This window comes from Dendrobates tinctorius, unplaced genomic scaffold, assembly GCF_039654945.1.
Source record: "Dendrobates tinctorius isolate UK_male_01 unplaced genomic scaffold, ASM3965494v1 ptg000012l, whole genome shotgun sequence".
NCBI lineage: Eukaryota > Metazoa > Chordata > Amphibia > Anura > Dendrobatidae > Dendrobates > Dendrobates tinctorius.
Window position 1 is genome coordinate 2,830,533 of NW_027361680.1, and position 27,207 is coordinate 2,857,739.

General features: G+C 44.2%; 1 protein-coding gene across 1 annotated transcript in view; it reads left to right on the plus strand.

Moving 5' to 3' along the window:
* The window catches only part of LOC141067361 (L-selectin-like), a 297,474-nt gene that overhangs the window by 206,365 nt on the left and 63,902 nt on the right, over nt 1-27,207 (plus strand). The window contains exon 7 of the mRNA XM_073558054.1: nt 8,912-9,097. Within this exon, the coding sequence (XP_073414155.1) occupies nt 8,912-9,097 (186 nt within the window). The remainder of the gene's footprint in view (nt 1-8,911; nt 9,098-27,207) is intronic.

Consider the following 27,207-nt stretch of genomic DNA (forward strand, 5'->3'; position numbering starts at 1 on the left):
TTCCGCGACATGCTCTCACCTCGGTGGTGGTCTATCTGGATGACATTCTCATCTTTTCGCCTGATTTAACCACCCACCGGAGAGACGTCTGCAGGGTCTTCGACCGTCTACGGGCGAACTCCCTTTTTGCCAAGCTGGAAAAGTGCCAGTTTGAGCAGGAGTCCTTGCCGTTCCTGGGCTACATCATCTCGGCCCAGGGGTTGGCTATGGATCCGGCCAAACTGCAAGCGGTAATGGACTGACTGGAACCCCATTCACTCAAAGCGGTGCAGTGCTTTTTAGGGTTCGTCAATTATTACCGCCAATTTATACCTCACTTTTCCACACTGGTTGCTCCTTTGATTCCTCTCACGAAGAAAGGAGCTAACCCTAATGCTTGGACCGAACAGGTCTCCAAGGCCTTCTCGTCTTTAAAATCCCACTTTGCTGGCGCTCCCATCTTACATTGTCCCGATGTGGATAAGCCGTGTATCCTAGAGGTAGACACCTCTTCCGTCGGTGCAGGAGCAGTCCTTTTCCAGAAGGATGCTCAAGGTCGGAAGCATCCCTGCTTCTTCTTCTCAAAGACCTTCTCACCAGCGGAAAAGAATTACTCCATCGGTGACAGGGAGCTGCTACCCATGAAGTTGCCCTTTTCTGAGTGGAGACATCTCCTGGAGGGAGCTCGGTTTCCCTTCCAGGTATATACAGACCATAAAAATCTGGTCTACTTACAGACGGCCCAACGCTTGAACTCTCGTCAGGCGAGGTGGTCGCTCTTCTTTTCCCGCTTCCGCTTCACCCTGCATTATCTCTCAGGGGAGAAGAATGTCCGTGCAGATGCTCTCTCCCGCTTGGTAGTTTCTGCGGAAGAAGGGGAGGCTGAGCCTCGGCTAATTCTCCCGCCGGAGAGTTTTACTACCGTGGGTCCAGTTGCTCTCGAGTCAGTGCCACCGGGCAAGACCTTGGTGCCACCTCAGCTACGGCTGGAGGTTCTCGCCTGGGCACACGCCTCTAGAGTGGGTGGTCACTTTGGCAATAAGCGGACCACAGAGCTCCTTGCTAGGTCGTACTGGTGGCCGCATATGGCTCGAAATGTCAAGGAATACGTGCAGGCATGCGTCTCGTGTGCATGGAACAGACCCTCTAGACAGAGGCCGGCGGGGCTATTATATCCTCTGCCAGTGGCAGATAGACCTTGGGAGATAGTTGGCATGGACTTCGTGGTTGGTTTGCCCAAGTCCAGTGGCAGTACAGTCATCTAGGTGGTCACCGACCATTTTTCTAAAATGGTGCATTCGGTGCCACTAGCACGCTTGCCTTCCGCTCGTGGTCTTGCCACACTGTTCATAAAGCACGTATTCTGCCTACATGGTATGCCGGCCAAAATTGTTAGTGATCGAGGTACACAGTTCACATCTCAGTTCTGGAGGGAGCTCGGCAATATACTCAGCATCGAGCTCAATCTGTCCTCCGCTTACCATCCCGAGACGAACGGTTTGGTTGAAAGAGCCAACCAAACCTTGGTCACGTACCTACGGCATTTTGTCTCTGCCAGGCAGGATGACTGGGCATCCTTGCTACCATGGACTGAGTTTGCCCTGAACAATGCAGTGGCTGATTCCACTGGTCAGACGCCCTTTCTTCTGAACTACGGCCAACATCCACGCGTCCCTGTCCCGATGCCAGTGTCCTCCGCTGACTCCAGGGTGGCAGACTGGGCAGTGGAGGCTCGTGACATTTGGGATCGCACTCAGGATGCTATTCGGGCCTCTAAAGAAAGAATGAGGGCGTCTGCCGATACACATCGGTGACCCGCTCCAAGCGTCTCCCCCGGTGACATGGTGTGGCTCTCTACTCGAAATATCAAACTGCGAGTCGAGTCCCCCAAGTTCACGCTGCGATACATTGGACCTTTCAAGGTCCTCGAGCGAATTAGCTCGGTGGTCTACCGCCTGGCTCTTGCTCCACATTTAGCCATTTCGGACGTTTTCCATGTGTCCCTCCGCAAACCAGTTCATATGGCCTGGTTCTCCAAGTCATCTGCCAGGTCATCAGATTTGTCATCTGACGAGTTCGAGGTTAACGCCATTGTGGGATGCAGGATTGTCCGTGGTAAAAAAAATTTATTTAGTGGATTGGAAGGATCATGGACCGGAGGCTCGGACCTGGGAGCCAGTGGAGAATATCCATGCTCCACTCCTGATTGCCGCCTTTGAGCGCAGCGAGACTCAGGGGGGGCCATGTTAGGGGTCGGATTCCTGACACTGCACAGCAGGAATCCAGAGCCAGACATCCAGCGGTCTCTCATCCTGCTCCGACCGCTCAGGGACCTGCTCAGCAATCACGGCAAGCCAGGTGTCCTGTTCAGACTCGTTCTGTGAGCCTGTATGTTGCTGCCACCTCTGGTGCAGCAATGGTAGTGCAACCTGCTCTGCAGGGAACCGCTCCAGAGGCTAAGTCCTCATGCCGTGCTACTGGGCATGCCCGCAAGGTGACCTCTCAGTGGAGAGCAGGGGTCACATGTTCAGGTCCTGTGTCGGATCTGATTGGTCCTTCCCAGGGTACTGGAAGGTCCCGGAAGCGCATGACTATAAAAAGCCTGCATGGCGGCTCGACCATGCACTAGTCTAGACTTATCTTGCTATGTGTGAATGGTGATGGATGCATGTGTCTGGTGACTGACTCATTTGAAATCCCTACCCTCTGATATTATGATTGGTGACAGAGTGTGTTCATAGGTCAGCGCCAGGCAGTGGCAAGCTAGCGCCACTCTGCTTACCGCACCATACAGTAGCGTCCGACAGTGTCCGGATCCTCGGCACCGCCGCACTGCAATCAGCAGTACCAGCTGGCGTTCGCGACTGCGACGCCACCCGCTGGTTAGCCCTGTGAAGCAAACAGGCCCAGCGTTCATACTTTAGTTACTCTAGGGCGTCTCTGTGATTAAACAGAGTCTGTCCTAGCCCCTCGGGTGACATAACCCGAGTGCACTACTACGCCACCTAGCGTGTCTGCCATCGGCTAGCAGCGGTCGTTACATCTACCGCACAGTGGACCCCGGGCGGCGAACGCACCTCCTATTATTTATATTTGGTGCGTTCCGCCATCCCTAACAGTTTGGGATCAAGTAGTGGATAAGTTGTCTCACTCTCAGGAGAAGGCCCAATGGTTTGCCAACCGGCATAGGACTAATGGTCCCCGGTTTAAAGTGGGTGACATGGTTTTGTTGTCCTCCTATGAAAGTTGCGTCTCCAAAATGTAAACCAACGTTCATTGGATCTTATAAGATTTTGGAAATCCTTTATCCCATTTCTTTCCGTTTGGCTCTTCCAGAAACGTTTAAGATTCACAACGTCTTTCATAAATCTTTATTGAAAAGGTTTGTGGAGCCAGTAGTTCCCATGGCTGCGCCCCCTGATCCTGTATTGGTTAAGGGTAATCTGGAGTATGAAGTAGAGAAGGTATTAGATTCTCATCTGGCTAGACGGGGACTCCAGTACTTGGTCAAGTGGAAAGGTTATGGTCAGGAGGATAATTCTTGGGTGTTTGCTTCTGACATTCATGCTGAGAGATTGGTTCGCGCCTTTCACCGGGCCCATCCTGATCGGCCTGGTGGCTTGGTTGAGGGTTCGGTGACCCCTCCTCAAGGGGGGTACTGTTGTGAACACTTTTGACCTGGCTTCTGAGTTTGGGCTCCCTCTGGTGGTTGCTGTTGGTAATGGAGCTGGTCTGGCTGACAGAAGTCAATCTCCTGAGGCGGATGATTGGAGGTCAGGTGTTACAGACTGGAGAGATTTAAGTGAGCAACCTTCCCTGAGTTGTTGCCGGTGATTTGGTTTTCTTCCTGAGCATTTTGGAAGTCTGCTTGCCTCCTGCTTTGTCCTGCATCTTTCAGATAAGTTATTTGTCTGCTTGAATCTTTTTGCATTTGATCCATTTTTTGCTTTTCTCTGATTTCTGCTTTGCTGGTGTGAGTTCAGCCTTGTTCCCTACTGGGACCTGTGCTGGACTCTGTTCCATATGCCACAGCTCATGTCAGTCTTTCTGGTATTTATAATCTCCTGTTATATCAGTATCTTTTGTTTTGCATTCAGTTCACACCAGAGTTCTGATTTAGTGGGGGAGAGGTCATGTGGCCTCAGTATTTTTGCATATCAGACGTGTTGGATTTTTTCTTAGGGTTTTTTTTGTGTGATTGCAGACAGTACCCTTTCCTGTCCTGTTCTATATATGTTCGGGGGCTATCTATTCCTTTGGGGTTCTACTCGGGCCAATAGAGCTTTCCCCTTTCTCTCTTTAGGCTTAGTTAATTCTTTGGCTGTGCCGAGGGTCTAGGGCATCATAGGTACGTCCCACGGCTAATTCTAGTTGTGTTGTCAGTTTAGGGGTCTGCAATCCGCTAGATTGCCAACCTCTCTGGTTATCTGGTTGCCTAGCCTATTTCCCTGCTATCCTACTCGGTTACCTAATCATAACACTGAGGGCTGCAACTCTCAGCTGTCAGCGTTAGCAAGGCTGGTTATCAAAAATAGAGGTGTCCCCACACTGTTTTTTTTTAATTATTTAAAAAAAGGCATGGGGTCCCCCACATTTTTGATAACCAGCCAAGCTAAAGCTGGTATTCTCAGGCTGGTAAGGGGCAATGGATATTGCTCCCCCCAGCCTATTGTTCTTGTACCCTAACTCAAACTTTTTTTAACTGTTCGGCAGAACACTCCGGGCCCGAAGATCCAGAGGTCCGCCCATTTCTAATTATAATCAGTTACATCTATGGCACATTGATTAAACATTGCATAAATTATTGGAGGGACTATTATATTCCATTTCATATTTATGAGCTATAACATTCAAGAAAACAAAAGCAGATACTTTCTTTGTGGGTTTGAAAGAGCTAAAACTAGTTGGGTCTTTACTGATTAGGCCTTTTTTTTACATAGCTAAAAAATACCCTTCCGCTATTCTGCAGTCACGTTCTACCAGTCCAGATCACTCTTATTAGCTTATCGGTAAAATAAACCTGTCTGGTATAGAAACATAATTCTTACAGAAGGGGACAACAAATTGTAACATTTATTTCAGTTGTCCTTTGTGTTCATAAAAAAAGTAAAAAAAAAAATGTGAAAAACAGACATATTTTATTTATTTTCCCACTGATATCACCTGATAGTGGCAAAAAAAACGAGAGAGAGTATGACAACATTAAAAAGGCCCCACATATTATGAAAAACAGCTGCAACAATTATTTGAATACCTGAACAAGAATATTTTTTACAACTCTTTAAACCACAAGTACAAAAACCCCCTTAACGACCACCGATACAACTCTTAGGCTGAGTTCACACGTCGCGTTTTTTTTTTGCATTTTCGCGGCGATTTTAAACGCGCAATTTTGCCGCGCAAAAGTGAAAAATAAGCATCCCATGCAATCCTGTGGGATTCCGCAATGCTGTGCCAATACTGCGCTTTTTTTCCACAGCAGAATCGCTTTGCGGTAAAAAACGCTGCATGCTCATTAATTTAGCGGAATCGCGGCGATCCCGCACCCATAGGATTGCATTGTTCCCCTTACTTCCTACATGTGCCCACCATGCGAAACGTAAGCAGAACATTTGGATGGTACCCACGGTCCGGAGGAGAGGAGACTGTCCTCCGGGCTCTGGGTACCATATCCCTGTAAAAAATAGAATTAAAATAAAAAATATTGTTATTCTCACCTTTCTGGCATCCCGCGCAGCCTTCCTGCCTCTCTCCACGCTCCAGGCATCTTCCAGTCCCAGTAATCCTTTGCGAGAATTACCGCGATGACGTCGAGATCTCGACGGAGCGTGACGTCTCGCGGTCATTTGCGATGACGTCTCGGGAGCGTGACGTCTCACGGTCATTCGCGCAAAGGATTACTGGGACCGGGAGCGTGGAGAGAGACGGGAAGGCTGCGCGGGATGTCGGAAGGTGAGAATGACAATATTTTTGATTTTTTTTAATTATTTTTTACATTTTATCTTTTACTACTGATGCCGCATAGGCAGCCTCAGTAGTAAAAAGTTGGTCACACTCGTCAAACACTGTGTTTGATGAGTGTGACCAACCTGTCAATCAGTTCTCCAAACGATGCTCCAGATCGCTTGGAAAATGCTAGCATTCTGCAAGCTAATTCCGCTTGCAAATCACTAGTTTTTCTGCGGGAAAATCGCGGGAATTTAAAATGCAATTTTCCAGCGGAATGGAATTTTGGAATTCTCGCGGTAACTTCCGCGAGAGTTCCGCTACGTGTGCACATTAACGGCAGCCGTTAAAGGAACTTATTCCTCAGCGCTGCTTTTTGACTACCCTGAGAAATAAGAGTATAGTGCCCCCCAGCGTCGGAAAATCTCTTGTGTCTCGGGCTAGTTGGGTTAGCCGAGACCCTGGAGAGCATCATTAGTTTTTATCGTCCCCATTACATGATCACCATTATTAACCAATTAACTGCGATCACAAAAATAAAGTCATATTTAAAAAGTATTTATCTGACATGATCTAGCATATCAGAGAAGAGATACCTTTGCCATCTGCGGATCCTCCTCCTCTGTCCCCCAGCCTTCTGTGTCATCTTCATGAAAAAAAATGGAGGCCGCATGCGCAGTGAGCCTGCCTAGTCTTGCCAGCTGGTACCCAGCAATAACAGCAAATTTTTACAATTGGTTCCTTTTGATCACTGTGATAGGGTCTCTCACATTGAATAAAATAAAAAGTAGTAAATCAAAGCCTCCTTTGTCACCCCTTAATTAAAAAAATTATAAAATAAAATTGTTTCAGGGTACTTGCAAATGCTGCGGATTGCAGTGCGGATTTGGCTGTGCGGATTTTGTAAAAACCGCAGGTAAATCTGCAGGTCAAAAGACCTGCAGTTTCACCTGCGGATTGCTCTGCGGTTTTGCCCTGCGGTTTTTCATCTCCTCAATGGAGGAGATGGCAAACCGCAGCGGAATCCGTATGTCAATTCTTTCTGCGGTTTCAAAACCGCAGAAAAACCGCACGGAAAAATCTGCACCGTCTGCACTGCGGTTTTTAATTCCCATAGGGAATAATGGTACTGTAAACCGCAGCAAAAACTGCTGCGGATCCGCAGCGGCAAAATCCGCTGCAGAACCGCAGCAGAATCCGCAGCGTGTGCACGTACCCTCAATGTTTTCCACTCTTTGCAGGTTAGATGTCAGGAACACTGCACTTGCTCACTGAGCCAGTGCGCGTGTCCTGAGTACAAAATTGTGCAAAAAGATACCTGTGGAGTGGGGCAGCAGTGGTGACGATGCGTGCTCCAGGCTCACAGGACCTGAAGCATGTGACTGCTGAGGGCGTGGTCTAAACTCCAGAGAGCTAGGAGCTGAGGAAAACTCCTAGAAGGGGAACTACAGGACAATGTTACCAAGAGGCATAGACAGAGACAGAAAACAGATCAAGCCAGGGTCAAAGCACAAGATAGCACGACAGTACCAATGGGTTAGACAGAATGGATAGTCAGGACGTAGCAATAGATCAGGAAACCAGAACGGGCAATAGACGGTACAATAGGGACAAACTGTAACGAAGTAACGATAGCCAAGCCAGGAGGTCAGAACAGGAAAAGACAATAATACCAACATGAGAGACGGAGTACAGAGTGAGGGGACAGACCGGGTCATTCACGGGAAGCAAACAAGCTATGCAGTATACAAGCACACCAGGGGTCAGACTCACAGCCAGAACAACAGTATAGCTTACAGAGAACCCTGGTAAAGAGTGAGTATAAATACCCCTCTCAGATCCAGAAAGAGGCCACGTACACTTAACCCTGTGAGTGCAGGGCAAGAACACTGTCCAAACCATGACATTAGAGTTGAGGTTGCTACCATTTTGCTAACTACATCTGTACTTGTTGGGTGGTGTTCTGATCATGTGCTATACATGGTACAAAACAGTGTGATACAAGATTAAATAGTGTAACATCTTCTTTACCCCTTTCTGGAATGACTTATTGATTATATATCCTTTTTCCTTACTCTATTACTTTTAATCTAACTTCTGTAGTAATGCAACTATTATGTTTTGCCCTGGTGTACACATTAAAGCTTCAATAGACTTTAATTTTTTAACCCCTTAACGTCCAATGACAGGCATAGCCTGTCATTGGACGTCTCCCCCGCTTTGATGAGGGCTCCGGCGGTGAGCCCGAATCAAAGCTGGGACATGTCAGCTGTTTTGAACAGCTGACATGTGCCCGCAATAGGCACAGGTGGAATCACGATCAAAAGTGGTATGATTAAAAAACGTCAGCTCAGTGCGCAAAAAATAAGCCCTCACCTGACCCCATTACAAAAAATGGAGACGTTACGGGTCTCAGAAGATGACACAATTTTTTTTTTAACAAACTTTGGAATTTTTTTTCACCACTTAGATAAAAAAGAACCCAGACATGTTTGGTGTCTATGAACTCGTAATGACCTGGAGAATCATAATGGCAGGTCACTTTCAGCATTTAGTGAACCTAGCAAAAAAGCCAAGCAAAAAAACAAGTGTGGGATTGCACTTTTTTTGCAGTTTCACCGCACTTGGAATTTTTTCCTGTTTTGTAGTACATGACATGGTAAAACCAATAGTGTCATTCAAAAGGATAATTTGTCCTGTAAAAAACAAGCCCATGGCTATATTGACAAAAAAATAAAAAAGTTATGGCTCTGGAAAGAAGGGGAGAGAGAAATGAAAGTGCAAAACCAAAAATACCCCTGGTCATTAAGGGGTTAATTCAGACACCCTGTCGTGTGACTTCCACTATTTTGATTGCAGATGCTTTTGAAATTTTGCTTTTCTACTCATTCCTGATAGCTTAGAGCAAGTGCAAAATTATACACTATAGTAGCTTTTAGTAAGTTGTGACATATCTCATTTCAGAGCATAATTATTTCTATTGCAGCTGTTACATGCAAGGCACTCATTCCTCCTCTGCAAGGATCATTTACATGCAATCATCCATGGAGTGAGAATGGCTTTGGCTCAACGTGTGAATATATTTGCTCAGAAGGATGGAAGTTACATGGATCCAGTAAGATAGTATGTAACTCTACGGGGCAATGGACAGAAGATATACCGGAATGTAAAGGTATTTTCAGAAAAAAAAATTCTGTGCACAATGGTAATAGTCATAATAATAACAACAATATATATATAGAGAGAGAGAGAGAGAGAGAGAGATAGTACAAATTTATGATTCAAACACTAAGTAGAAGAGTAATTTTATGTTCATATATGCCATAGCAGAGGCCAATAATGATATAGTGGAGTACAGGAAAAATAAATAAAATTAATAAATAACTTTTATTGCAAAAAAACAATTAAAAGACAAAAACTTCATAATGGTAATTGTCCCAATAAAGAGTACACAATTGACACAATTATTGGTGGGTGAACCGAAGGTGAAAAAAACCTCTGGAAGTATCAATCCAAGTAGAAAGGATAAAATGTAATCATGCATAATGGAAATAAGAATAGCATGCCACGGATAACTTGTATTGAAGTAAAAAGTCAATCAATGTAAGAATATAATAGTGTACATCTTAGCAGCCACATTGAAATTGGCTCACGCACCAAACACCCCCGACGCACGTTTCACGAATGCTTCTTCTGGGTGGTTGGTGACTGTAACAAGTTAGTATATTAGACATAGGTAGTCAATTAGAAAATGGACATAGTAAAGCATACATAGATAACACCTGTACAAGCCAAGATATAATATGCTGATAAATACCTGGAAACATATACAAAACACTGACGCCTGCGCAAAGAGTGCTTATTTTCATCTCATATGACTGGCTGCACGTGGTGATATCACTTATATACACACCCTTAGATCTAGGGTTTACCCTCCAGATTTTAGGACTGGTAAACCCTAGCTCTGTTGATAGTTTCACTTTCCTATACAGCACTCGTACAAGAAGGGCCTGCCAATCTCTCTGTTGAAGCAGCTTTTTTCCAACCAAGCTCACTTTCTCTTTCTCTGTGGCCAGGGAGGTATCCTTTCATTATCCAATTTCATAATTGCTTTTCTTGGGTCTCTTGGCTCTCTTTGTTGTACCATTGCTCAGTGGCACACTCCACCCTCAAGTCAGGTGCTGACTCTTGTTGGATAGGGGCAGTCCCCCAGCTTGGATGGTTTACTTATCTAATAGCAAGAAGTTTGGGGCTTCAGCTTCTCCTAATTCTTAATGTATGGCCTGCAGATACTATAGATAAGTTTTGACTCCATCTGTCGGTCATTGCAGGTACATCTTTCTTGTATGTTCTCCAGTTATCTCTAGATATTGAAGCATTCTTGAATGTGTTACACATTCTTCAAATATTACAAAGTCCAGCAATAGATTGGCATAAAAGTGATAATTTACTCACCCAATCTCACACAGCGGGAACTAGAATAAGATCCCAACAGAATAAGATCAAATGACTCCAGGAATTGCCCTTCTGGTGAAACTGTTGCACCCTTGCATCTAGTATACTGAACTTAATGAAGCTTTACTGGAGGATTGCAGGATTTCAGATTAATCTAATGGGTTGATTGAAGAGATATTATTGGATGCCTGATGACAAAATAAATGCTTATTTCTCAGAGATTAAAAGTCAGAAATCGACAAGACGACACTATAAAAGTTACTCATTATCATGGGAGACTTGAATGCCAAAGTGGGCATTGGAAACCATAGAACCATTGTTGGAAACTTTGGAATTGGTGAAAAAACTAATGCTGGAGGAAAATTCATTGACTTTTGTAAGACAAATTAACTATCCATCATGAATACCTTCTTCTAAATTTACAAACAGAGACTGCGCATGTACATCACCGAATGGGGCCTACAGTTATGTCCGACAGTGTTGGCACCCTTGAAATTGTGCCAGAAAAGGAAGAATTTCTCCCAGAAAATTATTGCAAGGACACATTTTTTGTCATACACATGTTTATTTCATTTGTATGTATTGGAACAACACCAAAAACAGAGATAAGCAGGCGAATTGGACATAATTTCACGCTAAACCTCCAAAATGGCCCAGACAAAATTGTTGGCACCCTCAACTTAACCCGTTAACGACTGCCGATACGCCTTTTAAAGGTGGCAGTTAAGGGTACTTAAACCACAGCGCTGTTATAACGGTGCTGAGGAAAAAGTGTATATCGACCCCCAGAGTCGGAATTTCTCTGGGGTCTCGGCTACCGGTTTGGTTTTTACCGACCCCGGAGTTGCGATTGCCGTTATTAATAATATAAGGCCGACTGCATAAAAAGGCAGATTTTCCATTTAATTTCTCTCTCCTCTGACGTGATGGTTAGGGTTGGGATTAGGGTTAGAGGTGTGTTGGGGTTAGGGTTGGATGTTATGAGCTCATTTTCTGCTCCACCAGCTGGGAGTTCTTCTTCCGTTCTCCCCCTGGTGGTGACAGGAGGTAGTGAGGTTGGTTTAAGTGGTAGTGATCTGCCACCTGATGAGGAAGATAACGATTGGATCTCTGGAGTATCAGACTGGATATAAGACAGCCGACGCCCTATCCTGGTGCTGGTGATTCAGTCTGCTTCTCAGGTCTTGGACTTCAGCTCTCTTCCAGTCTTCTCAAGGTTAAGTTTGTTTTTTGCTAATGTTCACACTTGCGCTTGTTGGTCAATTCAGTTTTTTGTGTGGTCAGCTTGCCCCTGCTGGGGCTATGCTGAACTTCCACTCCTATTTATCTGTATTTGCCAATTTGCCTTTTTGTCCCTTATTAGATTGGCCTCTTTTTGCTCTGAATATATAGGAGTGCTGATATAGTGGGAGAAGTCTAGTGACTTCAGGGTTAATTTTGCTATCAGACGTGTTTGTCATTATTTTGGTATGGTTTTTTGGCAGATTGCAGACAGTGGCTTTCCTTTCCTGTCCTTTCTAGTTAGTCGGGCCCCATCATTTGCTCAGCCTATTTTCCTGCCTTTGCTTGTGTTTTCATCTTGCTTCACCGTCAATACATGTGGTGGGCTGTCTTTCCTTTGGGGTCTGCTCTGGGGCAGTTAGTTTTCCTCTTTTCCTGCTTTAGGCTTATGTATCTCTCTGGTTGTGACGAGGCGCCTAGGACCATCGTAGGAACGCTCCACGACTGCTGCTAGTTGTGTGGTTAAGATCAGGGATCTGCAATCTGCATAGTTACCAACCTCTCTGGTTTTTCTGAGACTTAGCTTGTTGTTTTTTTTTCCTCCTCGGTGACCCGTTCATAACAGTTGGAGTTAGAATTGGGGGAGTTTCCACTGTTTGGGCACATCAGGGGCTCTCCAAATGCGACATGACGCCCATTCTCAATTCCAGCCAATTCTGCGTTGAAAAAGGTAAATGGTGCTCCTTCACTTCCGAGCTACACCGTGTGTCCAAACAGTGGTTTATCTCCACATATAGGGTGTCGGCGTACTTAGGACAAATTGCACAACATCTTTGTGGGTATAATTTCTCCTGTTACCCTTGGGAAAATAAAAATTTAAGGGCGAAAGTATCATTTTTGTGGAAAAAATATGATTTTTTATTTTCACGGGTCTACGTTATAAACTTCTGTGAAGCACTTGGGGGTTCAAAGTGCTCATCACACATCTAGATAAGTTCTTTGGGGGTGTCTAGTTTCCAAAATGGTGCCACTTGTGGGAGGTTTTTACTGTTTAGGCACATCAGGGGCTCTCCAAACGCAACATAGCGTCTGATCTCAATTCCAGCCAATTCTACATTGAAAAAGTCAAATGACGCTCCTTTCCTTCCAAGCTCTGCACCCAAACAGTGGTTTACACCAACATAAGAGGTATCGGCGTATTCAGGAGAAATTGTACAGGGTGGGCCATTTATATGGATACACCTACATAAATTGGGAATGGCTGGTGATATCAACTTCGTGTTTGTGGCACATTAGTATATGGGAGGGGGAAAACTTTTCAAGATGGGTGGTGACCATGGCGGCCATTATGAAGTCGTCCATTTTGGATGATACCCTCTTTAATGAAACAGTACATAAAGAGTTAAATAAAGACACACACGCGCGCGCCTATGTAGGAGCATTAACATAATTAACCTACATATGCTGTATGTGCTGTTCTGTTGGTTTTGGTTTTCTGGGCATTTAAGTTGTGATTTGCAGCTTGCTATGTATAGTAACATTCTTGCATGTTAGTCTGCTGCGACCTATTGGCCTTTTTCTATATGGCAGTCCTTAATTAATTAATTCTTAAGGGCGTGCCTTCCACTTCCGGTTCATGGGTCACCTTTTCCTCCTAGCAGCCATTTCAATCTAGTTTCACTTTCTGTGGGAGAGACACCCTTGAACCAAGCTGAGGAAGGCATCTGTTTTCAACCACTTTGCTGTACTCTACCACACATTTGCTGCACACTTTGCTGCAACTTGCTATTACTCTCGTTGTTTACACCTGCATTCCTGGAGGAGTTACTGTATTACCGATCATACACTGTATGTCCAGATTTCCAAATAAACAAGTCTGGATTATACATACCCTGGTGTGCATCATCTGTCCGGATGCTGAACAGCATCGGTCCTGTCTGCTCTGCATTGACAAAATGGATGTAGGAACTCTCCCAGCACTTATTAATCAACCACATCTCCATTTGCCTCATGTGGGGACAGAACAGTTGAAAGCTGCCTTGAGTCCCAGCCAGAATATCCCTACCCCGTCCCCGCACTCTTCCTGCTCACGTACTGCAGCCCTGCACCACTAGAAATATCCTGCAGCGTCACCTCAGACTGCATTGCGCATAGAGACTCTCTGTATATAATACCACAAAATGGCTGATGAACATCCTGCGTAGCTCCACAGCTCCTCAGCGCCGAAGTTCAGCAGGCGCAGCCTGACCCTGAACATCATGCAGCACTGGAAGCAGAGCGAACTCACACAACAGCCCAAGACGCACGAAAATTACACGCCCTCAAGCCAACACAATAGGCCCATGAGAATTACCATTCCACAAGGGACGAGTGCAATGACAACCTGGATGACCTATGGGAACAAGTCGCCTCCCTCATGTCAAGCGTCCAACACCGCAAAGATGATGCAGTGAGTTTACATGACACTATAAGATGGCTAGACACGGCCCACGGTAGATACAAGAGACTGTCCACAAGGTACATTGCCTTCCTAAAAGACTCTAATATCGACGAAGCCTTATCAGAGTTAAGCAAAGCAGATTCCATAGACAGAGAAAGGGACGCTGGCGTGCAAGACGCCAAAGATGAAGCGGAGCACCGTGTTGCTCATCTGCCAGAAACTAGATCACACAGGTCAGGCTTGGCCAAACACTCTGTTCGGTCATACAAATCATTTTGCTCAAGAACTTCTGCTGTCAGCAACAGAATTCTAGAGGCCCGTTTAAATGCAGAGTGATCCAAACTAAGATGTTCCTTCACAGAAAAGAAAGCTGAAGTAGAAGCCAAGAAAGCAGAAGCAGAGGCATAAGCCAAAAGAGCAGAGGCAGAAGCCAAAAAAGCAGAGACTCAGGCAAAGATTCTTCAAACAGAAATGGAGGAAGAAATCGCACTAGCCGAAGTAAAAATACTCGAACAAGCATTGAAGCAAAACCTCGACCTGATTTACTGAATATTGACGTCAAGTCAATTCAAGATCAACTGACAGAAAGAGGTTGCACCTGGATCTTCAATCCTCCGCATATTTCTCACATGGTAGGTTCCTGGGAAAGGATGATCGGGATCTCACACAACATCTTGAACTCTATGCTTCTGGACATAAACTCTTCAAGACTTATGCATGAGACCTTGGTTACTCTTCTGGCTGAAGTTTCTGCCATAATCAACTCAAGACCCCTTGTCCCAGTATCAATGGATCCCAAAATGCCGACCATTCTTACGCCAGCTGCTCTTCTTACTCAAAAGATCGGGAACCCGCTAACAGTCAGTGGAAAGTTTACTCACGCAAATGCCTACCAGAAGCAGTGGAAACACATAGAGTGCCTCACTGAATACTTCTGGAACCGGTGGAGAAAGGAGTATCTTGTGGTTCTGCAAGGAAGAAGAAAATGGCAACATAGTAAACCGAACTTGAAAGAAGGAGATGTATTAATGATTGAACAACAAGTTCATAGGATCAAGTGGCCTATGAGAATTGTTACAAAGGCTTTCCCTAGCCAGGATGGAAAGGTCCAGAAGATGGAGCTGAAGGTCCTTAGGAAAGGTGAGCCTATGACATTTCAGAGGCCAATCCACAAGCTCGTATTGATACTACTGATCGAGGACATTCCGGTAGGATGAATGATGAACAAAACACCACACTAGTACTTTGACCTTTGACTGCAGTTAGGTCAGAGATAGTTTGGCCTAGTGCAGCTTCTCTGATCTGAAGATGTGCATCTTTTGGATTGTCTCAAGAACTGATTTAAAGACATTCATCTATCTCATTTGCAGTTATTATTATTGCATGCATGTTTTTGTTCATTTCTAGTTTGTTGGATTTTGTTTCAAAAGCACTATTATAGTGAAATCCCTTCTGAAATTTCAGACGGGGAGTGTGCTGTTCTGTTTGTTTTGGTTTTCTGGGCATTTAAGTTATGCTTTGCAGCTTGCTATGTACTGTATAGTAAGATTCTTACATGTTACTCTGCTGACACCTAATGGCCTTTTTCTGTATGGCAGTCTGCAATTAATGAATTCTTATGGGTGTGCTTTCCACTTCCGGTTCAAGAGTCACCTTTTCCTCCTAGCAGCCATTTCATTCTAGTTTCACTTTCTGCAGGAGAGACACCCTTGAACCGAGCTGAGGAAGGCATCTGTTTTCAACCACTTTGCTGTACTCTACCACACATTTGCTGCCACACTTTGCTGCAACTTGCTATTACTCCCGTTGTTTACACCTGCATTCCTGAAGAAGTTACTGTATTACCGATCATACGCTATATATCCAGATTTCCAAATAAACAAGTCTGGATTGCACAATCCCTGGTATGTAACATCTCTCCAGACGTTGAACAGTATCGGTCCTGCATCGAGGAAACGGAGTTAGGAACTCTCCCAGCCACTATTAATCAGCCAGACCTAAATTCGCCATAAGTGGGGACAGAACACTGTAACAAAACAGCAACTGTCAGATATCTGAATGAAACGCAATATCTGTATGTTCTTCAAAACAAATACAGGAGGAGGAGGAGCGCCGAGGAGATGGCTGCTCTGGCATGAGGCTCCTGAGTTTTTTTAGTTTTTTACCCCGTTTAATTGTTAATTCTCCCTTTGGAGCACTCACCATTGCGTAGCTACAGGATTCGGCAGAGCTGGGAGTAGTGTGGAGACTGCGATCAGCTGGGACTGGTGTCTTTCTGTCCTCGTGAAGCTCTGTGCCTGGATTCAGCTGGGAGAGAGTGAAGCTGCTGGCTGCCTGCCAACTTTCCTACAACTTGTAACCAATTCCAGAATGCAGATGATCCCGGGATAGGAAAGCTGGTGGAGTGTGCGGTGCTGGAGTTGTTCTGGAGATCTTGTGGTCCACGTGGAGCTGTAGGGCTACAGGATTCGGCAGAGCTGGGAGTAGTGTGGAGACTGCGACCAGCTGGGACCGGTGTATTTCTGTCCTTGTGGAGCTCCGTGCCTGGTTTCAGCTGGGGGAGAGTGAAGCTGCTAGCTGCCTGCCAACTTTCCTACAACTTGTACCCATTTCCAGAATGCAGATGATCCCGGGATAGGAAAGCTGGTGGAGTGTGCGGTGCTGGAGATGTTCTGGAGATCTTGTGGTCCAGGTGGAGCTGAAGGGGTGAGCTGGGCAGGTTTGGACTGACTGTTGGCATGTCCCCTGATGTCCCTGTCTTGTTGCACCCATGCCCTCCCCCCCAGCAGTGCTGGAAGCACCCTTTATGGAAAGTTGTACATTTAACTTTGCTAAGCTGTGACTGTTCAGTCTTTATAGCTACAAGCTGAGTGTAATCATGGCCACTGCACTCTGTAAACCTACTCTTATGATTTCAAGGGACGATTTATTATTCTGGAATCATCCGCAATTTCTCATGGACTCCCCTTCTTGGAGCATGATTGCTAATTCAACAATTGAGCACATAAAATCCATTACTTCTGTGAAACCTGTGGAGGTGTACTGCAAGAGAGGTAGGAGAGGAGGCGTCCTGGCACGCCTTCGGAGGAGAGGGTTCAGAACAGCTCTTCCTTCATTCCACTTGGCTAATGTCCGTTCCTTATCTAACAAAATGGAGGAACTGAACTTACTTTGTAACATGAGATCTGATATGGCCAATTCAGCTGCTCTTTGTTTTATTGAGACCTGGTTGAATGAGACCATCCCTGATTGTAGTCTGGATCTACCTGGTTTTGTTATCTACAGAGCTGACCGTGATTGTGTAGCTTCAGGTAAACAAAGGGGGGGTGGGGTATGTCTCTACATCAACACTAGCTGGTGCTGTGATGTTAACATACTGGGAAAAGGTTGCTCTCCAGATCTAGAGTACCTTGCACTCAATTGTAGACCATTTTACTCTCCAAGAGAGTTTTCATCTATGGTTCTGGTTGCAGTTTATATTCCCCCTCAAGCATCTGTTAAAGCTGCTATTGGTGAATTAGCATGCAAAATATCAGAATGGGAGAAAGGATCTCCAGAAGCATTTGTGATCGTAATGGGGGACTTTAACAAAGGAAAACTCAACCTGGATCTCCCCAAATTTACTCAACATATAAACTGCTTCACGAGAGAGAACAATACGCTTGATCACTGCTATACAGTCATAAAGGGGCCTACAGGGCAGTGAGGAGAGCAGCAGTGGGCTTTTCAGATCATTGTCTAATTCATTTAATTCCAGCCTACAGGCAAAGGTTGAAAACATCCAAACCTACAGTTTATACAAAGAAGACATGGTCTGAGGAGGCAAAATTGCAACTACAAGCATGCTTTGAATGCACGGACTGGGAGGTATTCCAGGAAACATGCTCGGGTCTGGATGAATGGGTTGATGCAGTGTCCTCATATATCCGTTTTTGTGAAGACACGTTTATTCCATCCAAATCTGTCCACTTTCGGGGAAACAACAAGCCGTGGTTTACAAATAAAGTCAGGTTGATCCGTAAGAGAAAAGAGGAGGCTTATAAAGCAGGCGATATTACTGAATTCAAGAAACTTAGGAACTCGCTATCTAAAGAGATCAAGTTAGCCAAACACGAGTATGCAAAGATTCTGGAGGAAAGGTTCTCATCAAAAGATAATAGATCTGCATGGAGAGGATTAAGAGAGGTCACCAATTATAAAAGCCACCCCACTATAGTGAACCCCAGCAGAAGTCTGGCAGCAGAGTTAAATGAATTCTACTGCAGATTTGAGGCAAGCTCTACACACAGTGGCTATTCATCTCTAAGCTCCTCAGTATGTTCATATAAAGATCATTCATTGTGCAACACCCAAGTAGTGATCTCCGAGGCAGAGGTGATACGCATCCTGAAGGTACTTAAGGTCAAAAAGGCACCTGGCCCTGATGGTGTATCTCCAATGTGTCTGAAAGTATGTGCTACCCAGCTTGCCCCTATACTGACAAATATATACAATGTGTCACTGAAAGAGTGCATTGTACCTCAGTGTTGGAAAAATTCCACAATTATCCCTGTCCCCAAGAAAGTGGGATCCTCTGAGTTGAACGACTATAGACCAGTAGCACTCACATCTGTAGCTATGAAAGTCTTCGAAAGAATTATGATGTCCCACCTGATAAAATTCACGCAGAAGCTATGGGACCCGCTTCAGTTTGCCTATAAGGAGAATCGTTCGGCAAACGACACTGTCAATCTGGCACTGAAGTACATTTTGGATCATACAGATGAACTGCACTCATATGTCCGGATTCTTTTCATGGACTTTAGCTCAGCGTTCAATACCATTGATCCGAATTTACTTCATAAGAAAATGGTAGCTCTTGGAGTCCCTCTTAACTTATGCTGGTGGATTTATAACTTCCTGACAGCCAGGATACAGAGTGTAAAAGTTGGACCATTCACTTCGGACACCTTGGTCACAAACATCGGGGCACCTCAGGGGTGTGTTTTGTCCCCGTTACTGTTTTCTCTCTATACGAATGATTGCATCTCTTCAGCAGACTCAGTAAAAATCTTGAAATTTGCCGATGATATGACACTGATTGGTCTCATCAGGGGAAATGCTGAAGACTTGTATCGGAGTGAGGTGGAAAGAATATGTGACTGGTGTAAAGCCAATAATCTTGTACTCAACACTAAAAAAACTGCTGAGATGGTTGTGGATTTTAGGAAAGATCAACATGAGATACTTCCAATCTACATCCATGACGAAGTGGTTCTTAGGGTCACAGAGACCAAATTCCTTGGTGTTATCATCTCTCATGATCTTAAATGGGGGAAAAACGTGGATGCTGTTATAAGAAAAGCACAACAGAGGATGTTCTTCCTGCGTCAGCTGAAAAGATATGGTTTGTCTAAGAATCTGCTGATCTTATTCTTTAATGCTGTCATCAGATCTGTGATTTGTTCCTCTCTGATAGTCTGGTATGGGGGAGCCACTGCGCATGACAAACTCCGCTTACAAAGGACTTTCAGAACAGCAGAGAGAATTATAGGTTTCCCCCTGCCTAAAATCCAGGATCTTTATGATAAGAGTATTCGATCCCACGCATTGAAAATTTCATCCGATCCCTCTCACCCGGGACACTCCACATTCCAACTACTCCCTTCAGGACGTCGCTTCAGAGTCCCCAAATGCAGCACCAACCGCCATATGAACAGCTTCTATCCACTCTCTGTTCAACAATTAAATCGTCATGTGTAGACTATATACTGTATCTGTCTTGTTAGATGTTACTTGTTGTATCTGTTGTTATATATTATGTTGCCTCTTTGCCACAAAGAATTCCTTGTATATATGTAATATGTACTTGGCGATAATAAATTTGATTTGATTTGATTTTGATTTTTGAAAAAAAATTTTTTAAAAATGTGTGGGATCCAGCATAATCTTCATAACCAGCAGAGGGAAAGCGACTTCTGAGGACTGATGTTAATATTCTGAGAAAGAGCCAATAGCCATAAAGGTTCCCAAGCTATTAATATCAGCTCAAAGCTGTTTGCTTAGCCTTTACTGGCTATTGTACCAGGGAACCCCAGAAAAAAATTGACATGGGCTCCCCTATAAAATTGCACAAGCAAAGGCTAGGCAGACAGCTGCAGGCTGATATTAACAGCTTGGGAAGGGGCCATGAATATTGGCACCCCCAGGCTAAAAACATCAGATCTCAGGCGCCCCAGAAATGGTGCATCTTATAGATGCACCAATTCTGGCACTTATCCTTGCTCTTCCCACTTGCCCTGTAGCAGTGGCAAGTGGGGTTCATATTTATGGGATTGATGTAACTTTTGTATTGTCAGGTGACATATCGCCCACAGGTTAGTAATGGAGAGACGTCTATAAAACACCTATCTATTACTAATCCTGTAGTTACAGTTGTGCTCAAAAGATTACATACCCCAGCAGAATTTTTGATTTCTTGGCCTTCTTTTAGAGAATATGAATGATAACACCAAAACTTTTTCTCCACTCATGGTTAGTGTTATTGCCAAACTACCGTGTTTTCTCTTTTTAATTCATATTGACAACCCAAAACATCCAAATGACCCTGATCAAAAGTTCACATACCCTGGTGATTTTGGCCTGATAACATGCATTGACGTTAACACAAATGGGTTTGAATAGCTACTTAAAGGTAATATCTGAACCCGTGACTTGTTTGCTTGTAATCAGTGTGTGCATAAAAGCTGAGTGAGTTTCTGGGATTCAGAAAGACTCTTGCATCTTTCATCCAGCCACTGACGTTTTTAGATTTGTGGGTCATGGGGAAAGCAAAAGAATTGTCAACGGATCTGTGGTAAAAGGCAGTTGAATTGCATAAAACAGGAAAGGGATACAAAAAGATATCCAAGGAATTCATAATGCCAGTCAGCAGCGTTCAAACTGTGATTAACAAATGGAAAATCAAGAGCTCTGTAATAACAAAACCGCAGTCTGGTAGACCAATAATAATTTCATCCACAACTGCCAGGAAAATTGTTCTGGAATCAAAGAAAAACTCACAAATAACATCAGATGAAATGCTAGACTCTCTGAAAACTAGAGGGGTGGCTGTTTCAACATGCACAATAGGGAAGCACTTGAAGAAAAATCGGCTGCATGGTTGAGTCGCCAGAAGAAAGCCATTACTGCACAAATGCCACAAAGTATCTCACTTACAATATGCAAAACAGTACAGAGAGAAGCCTCAAAACTTCTAGATTTTTTTTGCCAAGAAGAGTGGGCAACTTTACCATCTGAGAAAATAAAGAACCTCATCCCCAACTACCACAAAAGACTTAAAACTGTCATTTATTTTAGAAGGGGCTATACATGTAATTAAGAAATGGGGTATGTGAACTTTTGATCAAGGTCATTTGGATGCTTTGGGTTGTCATTATGATTTAAAAAGAGAAAATACAGTTGTTTGACAATAAACGGTTTCACCCAACCACTAACCATGAGTGGTGAAAAAGTTTTGGTGTTGTCACTTATATTCTCTGAAAAAAGGCCAAGAAAGCAAAAGTTCTGCCGGGGTATGTAAACTTTTGAGCAAGACCGTATATGGTAAAAAAAACACACAGCTAGAATAAAGTCTTTTATTTGAAATAATCACACAGACTCCTTTATTGAATCTTAATTAACCATACTTACTGAACGCCTAATCGCAGATGCCCTTGTCTCCTACAAACAATCAAAAGATCGTAAACCAACATATAATACTAAAGTAATAGCAAAGCCACAAAAGAGGACTAAAATACTTCAAAAATTCTGTAGTGCATTTTTTCAAAGACCTGGGCAGGTAAGCGATGATGCCATTTGTCTGTTTTTTTTTTAAATTTTTGAAGGATTTTAGGTTGCGAGCTTGCATATTTTGGCCAGAATATCGATCAATACTTCACTATTTTTATGTATTTTGTGCACTGTATTTTTCAGGGTGCAGCCAAGCCCAGCGTGTTTGGTCTTGCATAAAGGGGTATTCACACTGGGATGCATTGAGAGAGTGCTGGCCAGCCCACCTAATCGAATAGTTTTGGCATGACTAATAGGCTGAGAACCAGACACTATGCATTACCTTTATGTGAACAGCTCCCTATACAGGCCTTTATTGTGCAAATGTACACTAAGCAGTCACCCCCTCCATGAATGGGTAGGTGGTGAGTGGCTGTCTATTTAGTATTTTGCACATGTGTTGTCAATATCTTGCTATATGGGCTGGCTGCATTCTGTAGTGTATTTGTTCAAAGACCTGGGCAGGTTAGCGGTGTTGCCTTTTTTCTGCTGTTTTTTTCAACATATAATACCATCCTGTCTGACATAGTCCATTTAATACCGAGTGTCCCACGACGATCTCACGTGTAGAACAGTGACATGGGTAGATGTGACCGCTCTACCCTGCTTCCAAGGATACACTGATAGGAGGTAATTGCTCACTCAGTGTATCACTGCGCTGCCATGAGAGTTCACTGAAGTTCATCATTTACATCACTACCGCTGTGTGAGAACTTTCTCATGCAGCGGTGCCGTAAGCTGATCAGCTGATGTACTCCAGTGAACTCTCACCGCTGCTCAGTGATACACTGCGGGAGCGATTACCTTTTGTCACTGTATCGCTGGCAGCCGGGTGACATCGACGAGGGACATTCGGTATTAAATGGACTATGCCAGACAGGGAGTATATGTTGGTTTATTATTTTTGATTGATTGCAGGAGACATGGGCGTCAAGGATTAGGGGTTCAGTGAGTATGTATATTGTATGTGATTATGTCAATGTTTTGATTTTTTTTTACAGTTGAACTCTGGTACCGGATTGTGAGACTATTCTCCCATCATCGGCTCATGCTGACTTTGTTATATGTGATAGCAGACATAGCCATATGGGAGTAATAGTCCCATCAGACGAGGCCTAAGTACAATCACTATGGGCTGTTCGTCGCATGGGTACTCACCCGCAAACACGCATACACATAGACAACCGCACACAGCCGCAGACAGACACCTACACACACCCTTAGATACAAACATTCTCCACTCACACATATTCTCTACCCACACACATATTCTCTGTCCACACACTCTTACTCCTTCTGACATCATTTTCTTTGACAATTCTGCAGCATTTTTGGGAGCAAATATGCAAACATTTTTACACCTGCGTTTTTGCTGCAGATTTGACTGACTCAATGGAAGTCAATGGGTGAAAAACGCTGCAGATTTGCAAAACGAATTGACATGCTGCTGAAAATAAAAGCGCTGCAAATAAGAACAGAACTTTCCACAGCATGTGAACAACACTTCAGGAATGCCATTGGTTAACATTGCTTTAGTAGTCCATTGCGTTTTTGGAGCATTTCTGCTGGGAAAAACTGCTGCAGAAATGCATCAAATCTGTATCATGTGCACATAGCCTAAGTTCAACATGGCGCCCCCACTCAACGTCGGTTGTCCCTTATGACCATAAAGGCATAGAGGGAGGAACTAACAGGACAATTAGTCTCTATCACTGGTCTATATTCTAAGAGAGACTAAATAGCGGCTCTCAGTATAGGATATTTTCTATTTCACAGGTATGGTGCATAATAAAAGGTATCATAAAACATTAGGCGCCATCTTGGAGGAGGACATTTTTTTTCCTCTAGCAAGATGGCAGCGCCGTTGGCACCTGTGCAGTAGCAGCTTTCGGACTACCAATAGCTGCTACTGCGCAGGTGCAGCAAGTGCCATTTTCAAATGGATTTTTTTTGGAATATCAGGACAACCTCAACCACAATAATTATAAATACAGTACATATGCGATTATACCACCGCCCATGCCTGCCCGCAGAAGTGATGTTTTCAATGTGTATATATATATACATATATATATATATATATATATATATACTGTGGTGCAGTGACCACTGTGGCAGCTAGGGGGCGCTGTATGGGTCATGCACACACGCAGGATGCTAAATGACCGTTATGTATCCCAGGGGGAGTGGCCCTGGGATGGAAGCTTGAACATGTGTTAATCAGCAGAGGTACTGCTGAGGTTTTTGTTACAGTGCATCACTGAGAGCTTTCAGGGCTTGGTGAGATGGGTGGAACCAGTCACCTACAAACCCACCCAGGGGCGTTTGTCTGAAGTAAAGCCTATGTGTGTGGCTGGGAATCTGAAAGACCTGCAATGAGGTCATAGCCATGTGATGCTGTGGGTGTGGCTACGGATCATATAAGATGACCAGGGTAGGTCACATGAGTGAATGCCTGGATCAGATTGGTCCGTATGGAAAGGTCCCTGTAGACTGTCGTGCTGGAAGGTGGGTTGCCTTCCTGAAGTGCACATGTGGACGCCGCTGACCGTGTGTGGCCTGTGTGTAATAGCTTGTGAGTACTGGACAGTCCCGAGGAGGGAAGGGATGTCAGGACTGAGAAGCAGCTAAGAGGTAACCCCGGTCAGAGGGAATTAACCGACAGACTGTAGAGCCTGATTGCTGGGCAAAGCACCGCCTGTGTGAACACAGGGTTAAGGGAGCGGAGCTCCATTGTGAATATTCGTTTGGTCTGCTATAAGACTGTGATCATTTCTTCATGCAAACTTGGGAGCAGGTCACTGAGGGATCAGTGACCTGTCAGCAGTCTTCATTATTTCATTATGAATAACTAAGCAGAGCACTACATGAACACCCCCCCACAGGCCGCCCCAGAGCATGATAATCTCATTAATAGAGTTGAGCGATACCGTCCGATACTTCAAAGTATCGTATCGGATGGTATCGGCCGATCTTTAAAAAAAGTATCGGTATCGCCGATTCCGATACCGGAAGTCCCATTCAAGTCTATGGGACTTCCGGTATCGGAATAAGAAAAACCCTTTCCTGCCCTTGTACAGCCTCTCTGGGGTCTGTACGGGCCTTTCGGGGGGCTGTGCCGGCCTGCCAGGGGGTCTGTGCAGGCTCCGGTGGTCTGTGCCGGCCTGCCGGGGGGCTGTGCCGGCCTGCCGGTGGTCTGTGCAGGCTCCGGTGGGCTGTGCCGGCCTGCCGGGGGGCTGTGCCGGCCTGCCGGGGGGGCTGTGCAGGCTCCGGGGGGCTGTGCCGGCCTGCCGGGGGGCTGTGCCGGCCTGCCGGTGGTCTGTGCAGGCTCCGGGGGGCTGTGCCGGCCTGCCGGGGGGCTGTGCCGGCCTGCCGGTGGTCTGTGCAGGCTTCGGGGGTCTGTGCAGGCATCGTCCGATGGGACTACAAGTCCCATCGGGCGATGCCTGCTACCATGACAGTGATTGACACATTAGCCAATGATGGGACAGTAATAGTCCCATCATCCGGCTAATGTGTTGAATGTAAAAAAAAAAAAAAAAAATTACATGCTACATACATAGAACATGCATACTACATACATGCTACATTCATACATGCTACATTCATACTACATAAATACTACATGCAACATACATACTACATATATACTACATACATACTACATATATACTACATGCATGCTACATACATACTGCATGCTACATATATACTACATGCTACATACATACCACATACATACTACATGCTACATACTACATATATACTACATGCATGCTACATACATACTACATGCTACATACTACATATATACTACATGCATGCTACATACATACTACATGCTACATACATACTACATATATACTACATGCATGCTACATACATACTACATGCTACATACATACTACATATATACTACATGCATGCTACATACATACTACATGCTACATACATACTACATATATACTACATGCATGCTACATACATACTACATGCTACATACATACTACATATATACTACATGCATGCTACATACATACTACATGCTACATACATACTACATATATACTACATGCATGCTACATACATACTACATATATACTACATGCATGCTACATACATACTGCATGCTACATGCATGCTACATACATACTACATACATACTACATGCTACATACATACCACATATATACTACATACATACAATACATTCATACAATACATACATAGACATACAGTACATATAACATAGAGTAACATACTTACCAATACTTGTCACATTGTTCCCCGAAGCCATTGTCTTTTCCGGAATAAATATTAACATAACAAACCACAAAAATACTCACCCACGATCCGAAGCAGTCCACGAGTGTGTCCCACGACGATCTTGGGTAGAGAACTGCAGCATCAGCTGTTGCTGCCGTTCTCTACGGGCTGCAGGAATCCAATGACGGAAGGTTGGTATCCTTCCGCACTGTATTCCTCCGCCACTTAAAAAAAAAAAGTCCCTAGTCTCACTTTATGCCATTGCTGTGTGGGAATTTCCCACGCAGCAATGGCATAAAGTGAGACTAGGGACTTTTTTTTTTTTAAGTGGCGGAGGAATACAGTGCGGAAGGATACCTACCTTCCGTCATTGGATTCCTGCAGCCCGTAGAGAACGGCAGCATCATCTGATGCTGCAGTTCTCTACCCAAGATCGTCGTGGGACACACTCGTGAACTGCTTCGGATCGTGGGTGAGTATTTTTGTGGTTTGTTATGTTAATATTTATTCCGGAAAAGACAATGGCTTCGGGGAACAATGTGACAAGTATTGGTAAGTATGTTACTCTATGTTATATGTACTGTATGTCTATGTATGTATTGTATGAATGTATTGTATGTATGTAGTATATATGTGGTATGTATGTAGCATGTAGTATGTATGTAGTATGTATGTAGCATGCATGTAGCATGCAGTATGTATGTAGCATGCATGTAGTATATATGTAGTATGTATGTAGCATGCATGTAGTATATATGTAGTATGTAGCATGTAGTATGTATGTAGCATGCATGTAGTATATATGTAGTATGTAGCATGTAGTATGTATGTAGTATGTATGTAGCATGCATGTAGTATGTATGTAGTATGTATGTAGTATGTATGTAGTATATATGTAGTATGTATGTAGCATGTAGTATGTATGTAGTATGTATGTAGTATGTATGTGGTATGTATGTAGCATGTAGTATGTATGTAGCATGCATGTAGTATGTATGTAGCATGCATGTAGTATGTATGTAGCATGCATGTAGTATGTATGCAGCATGCATGTAGTATGTATGTAGTATGTATGTAGTATGTATGTAGTA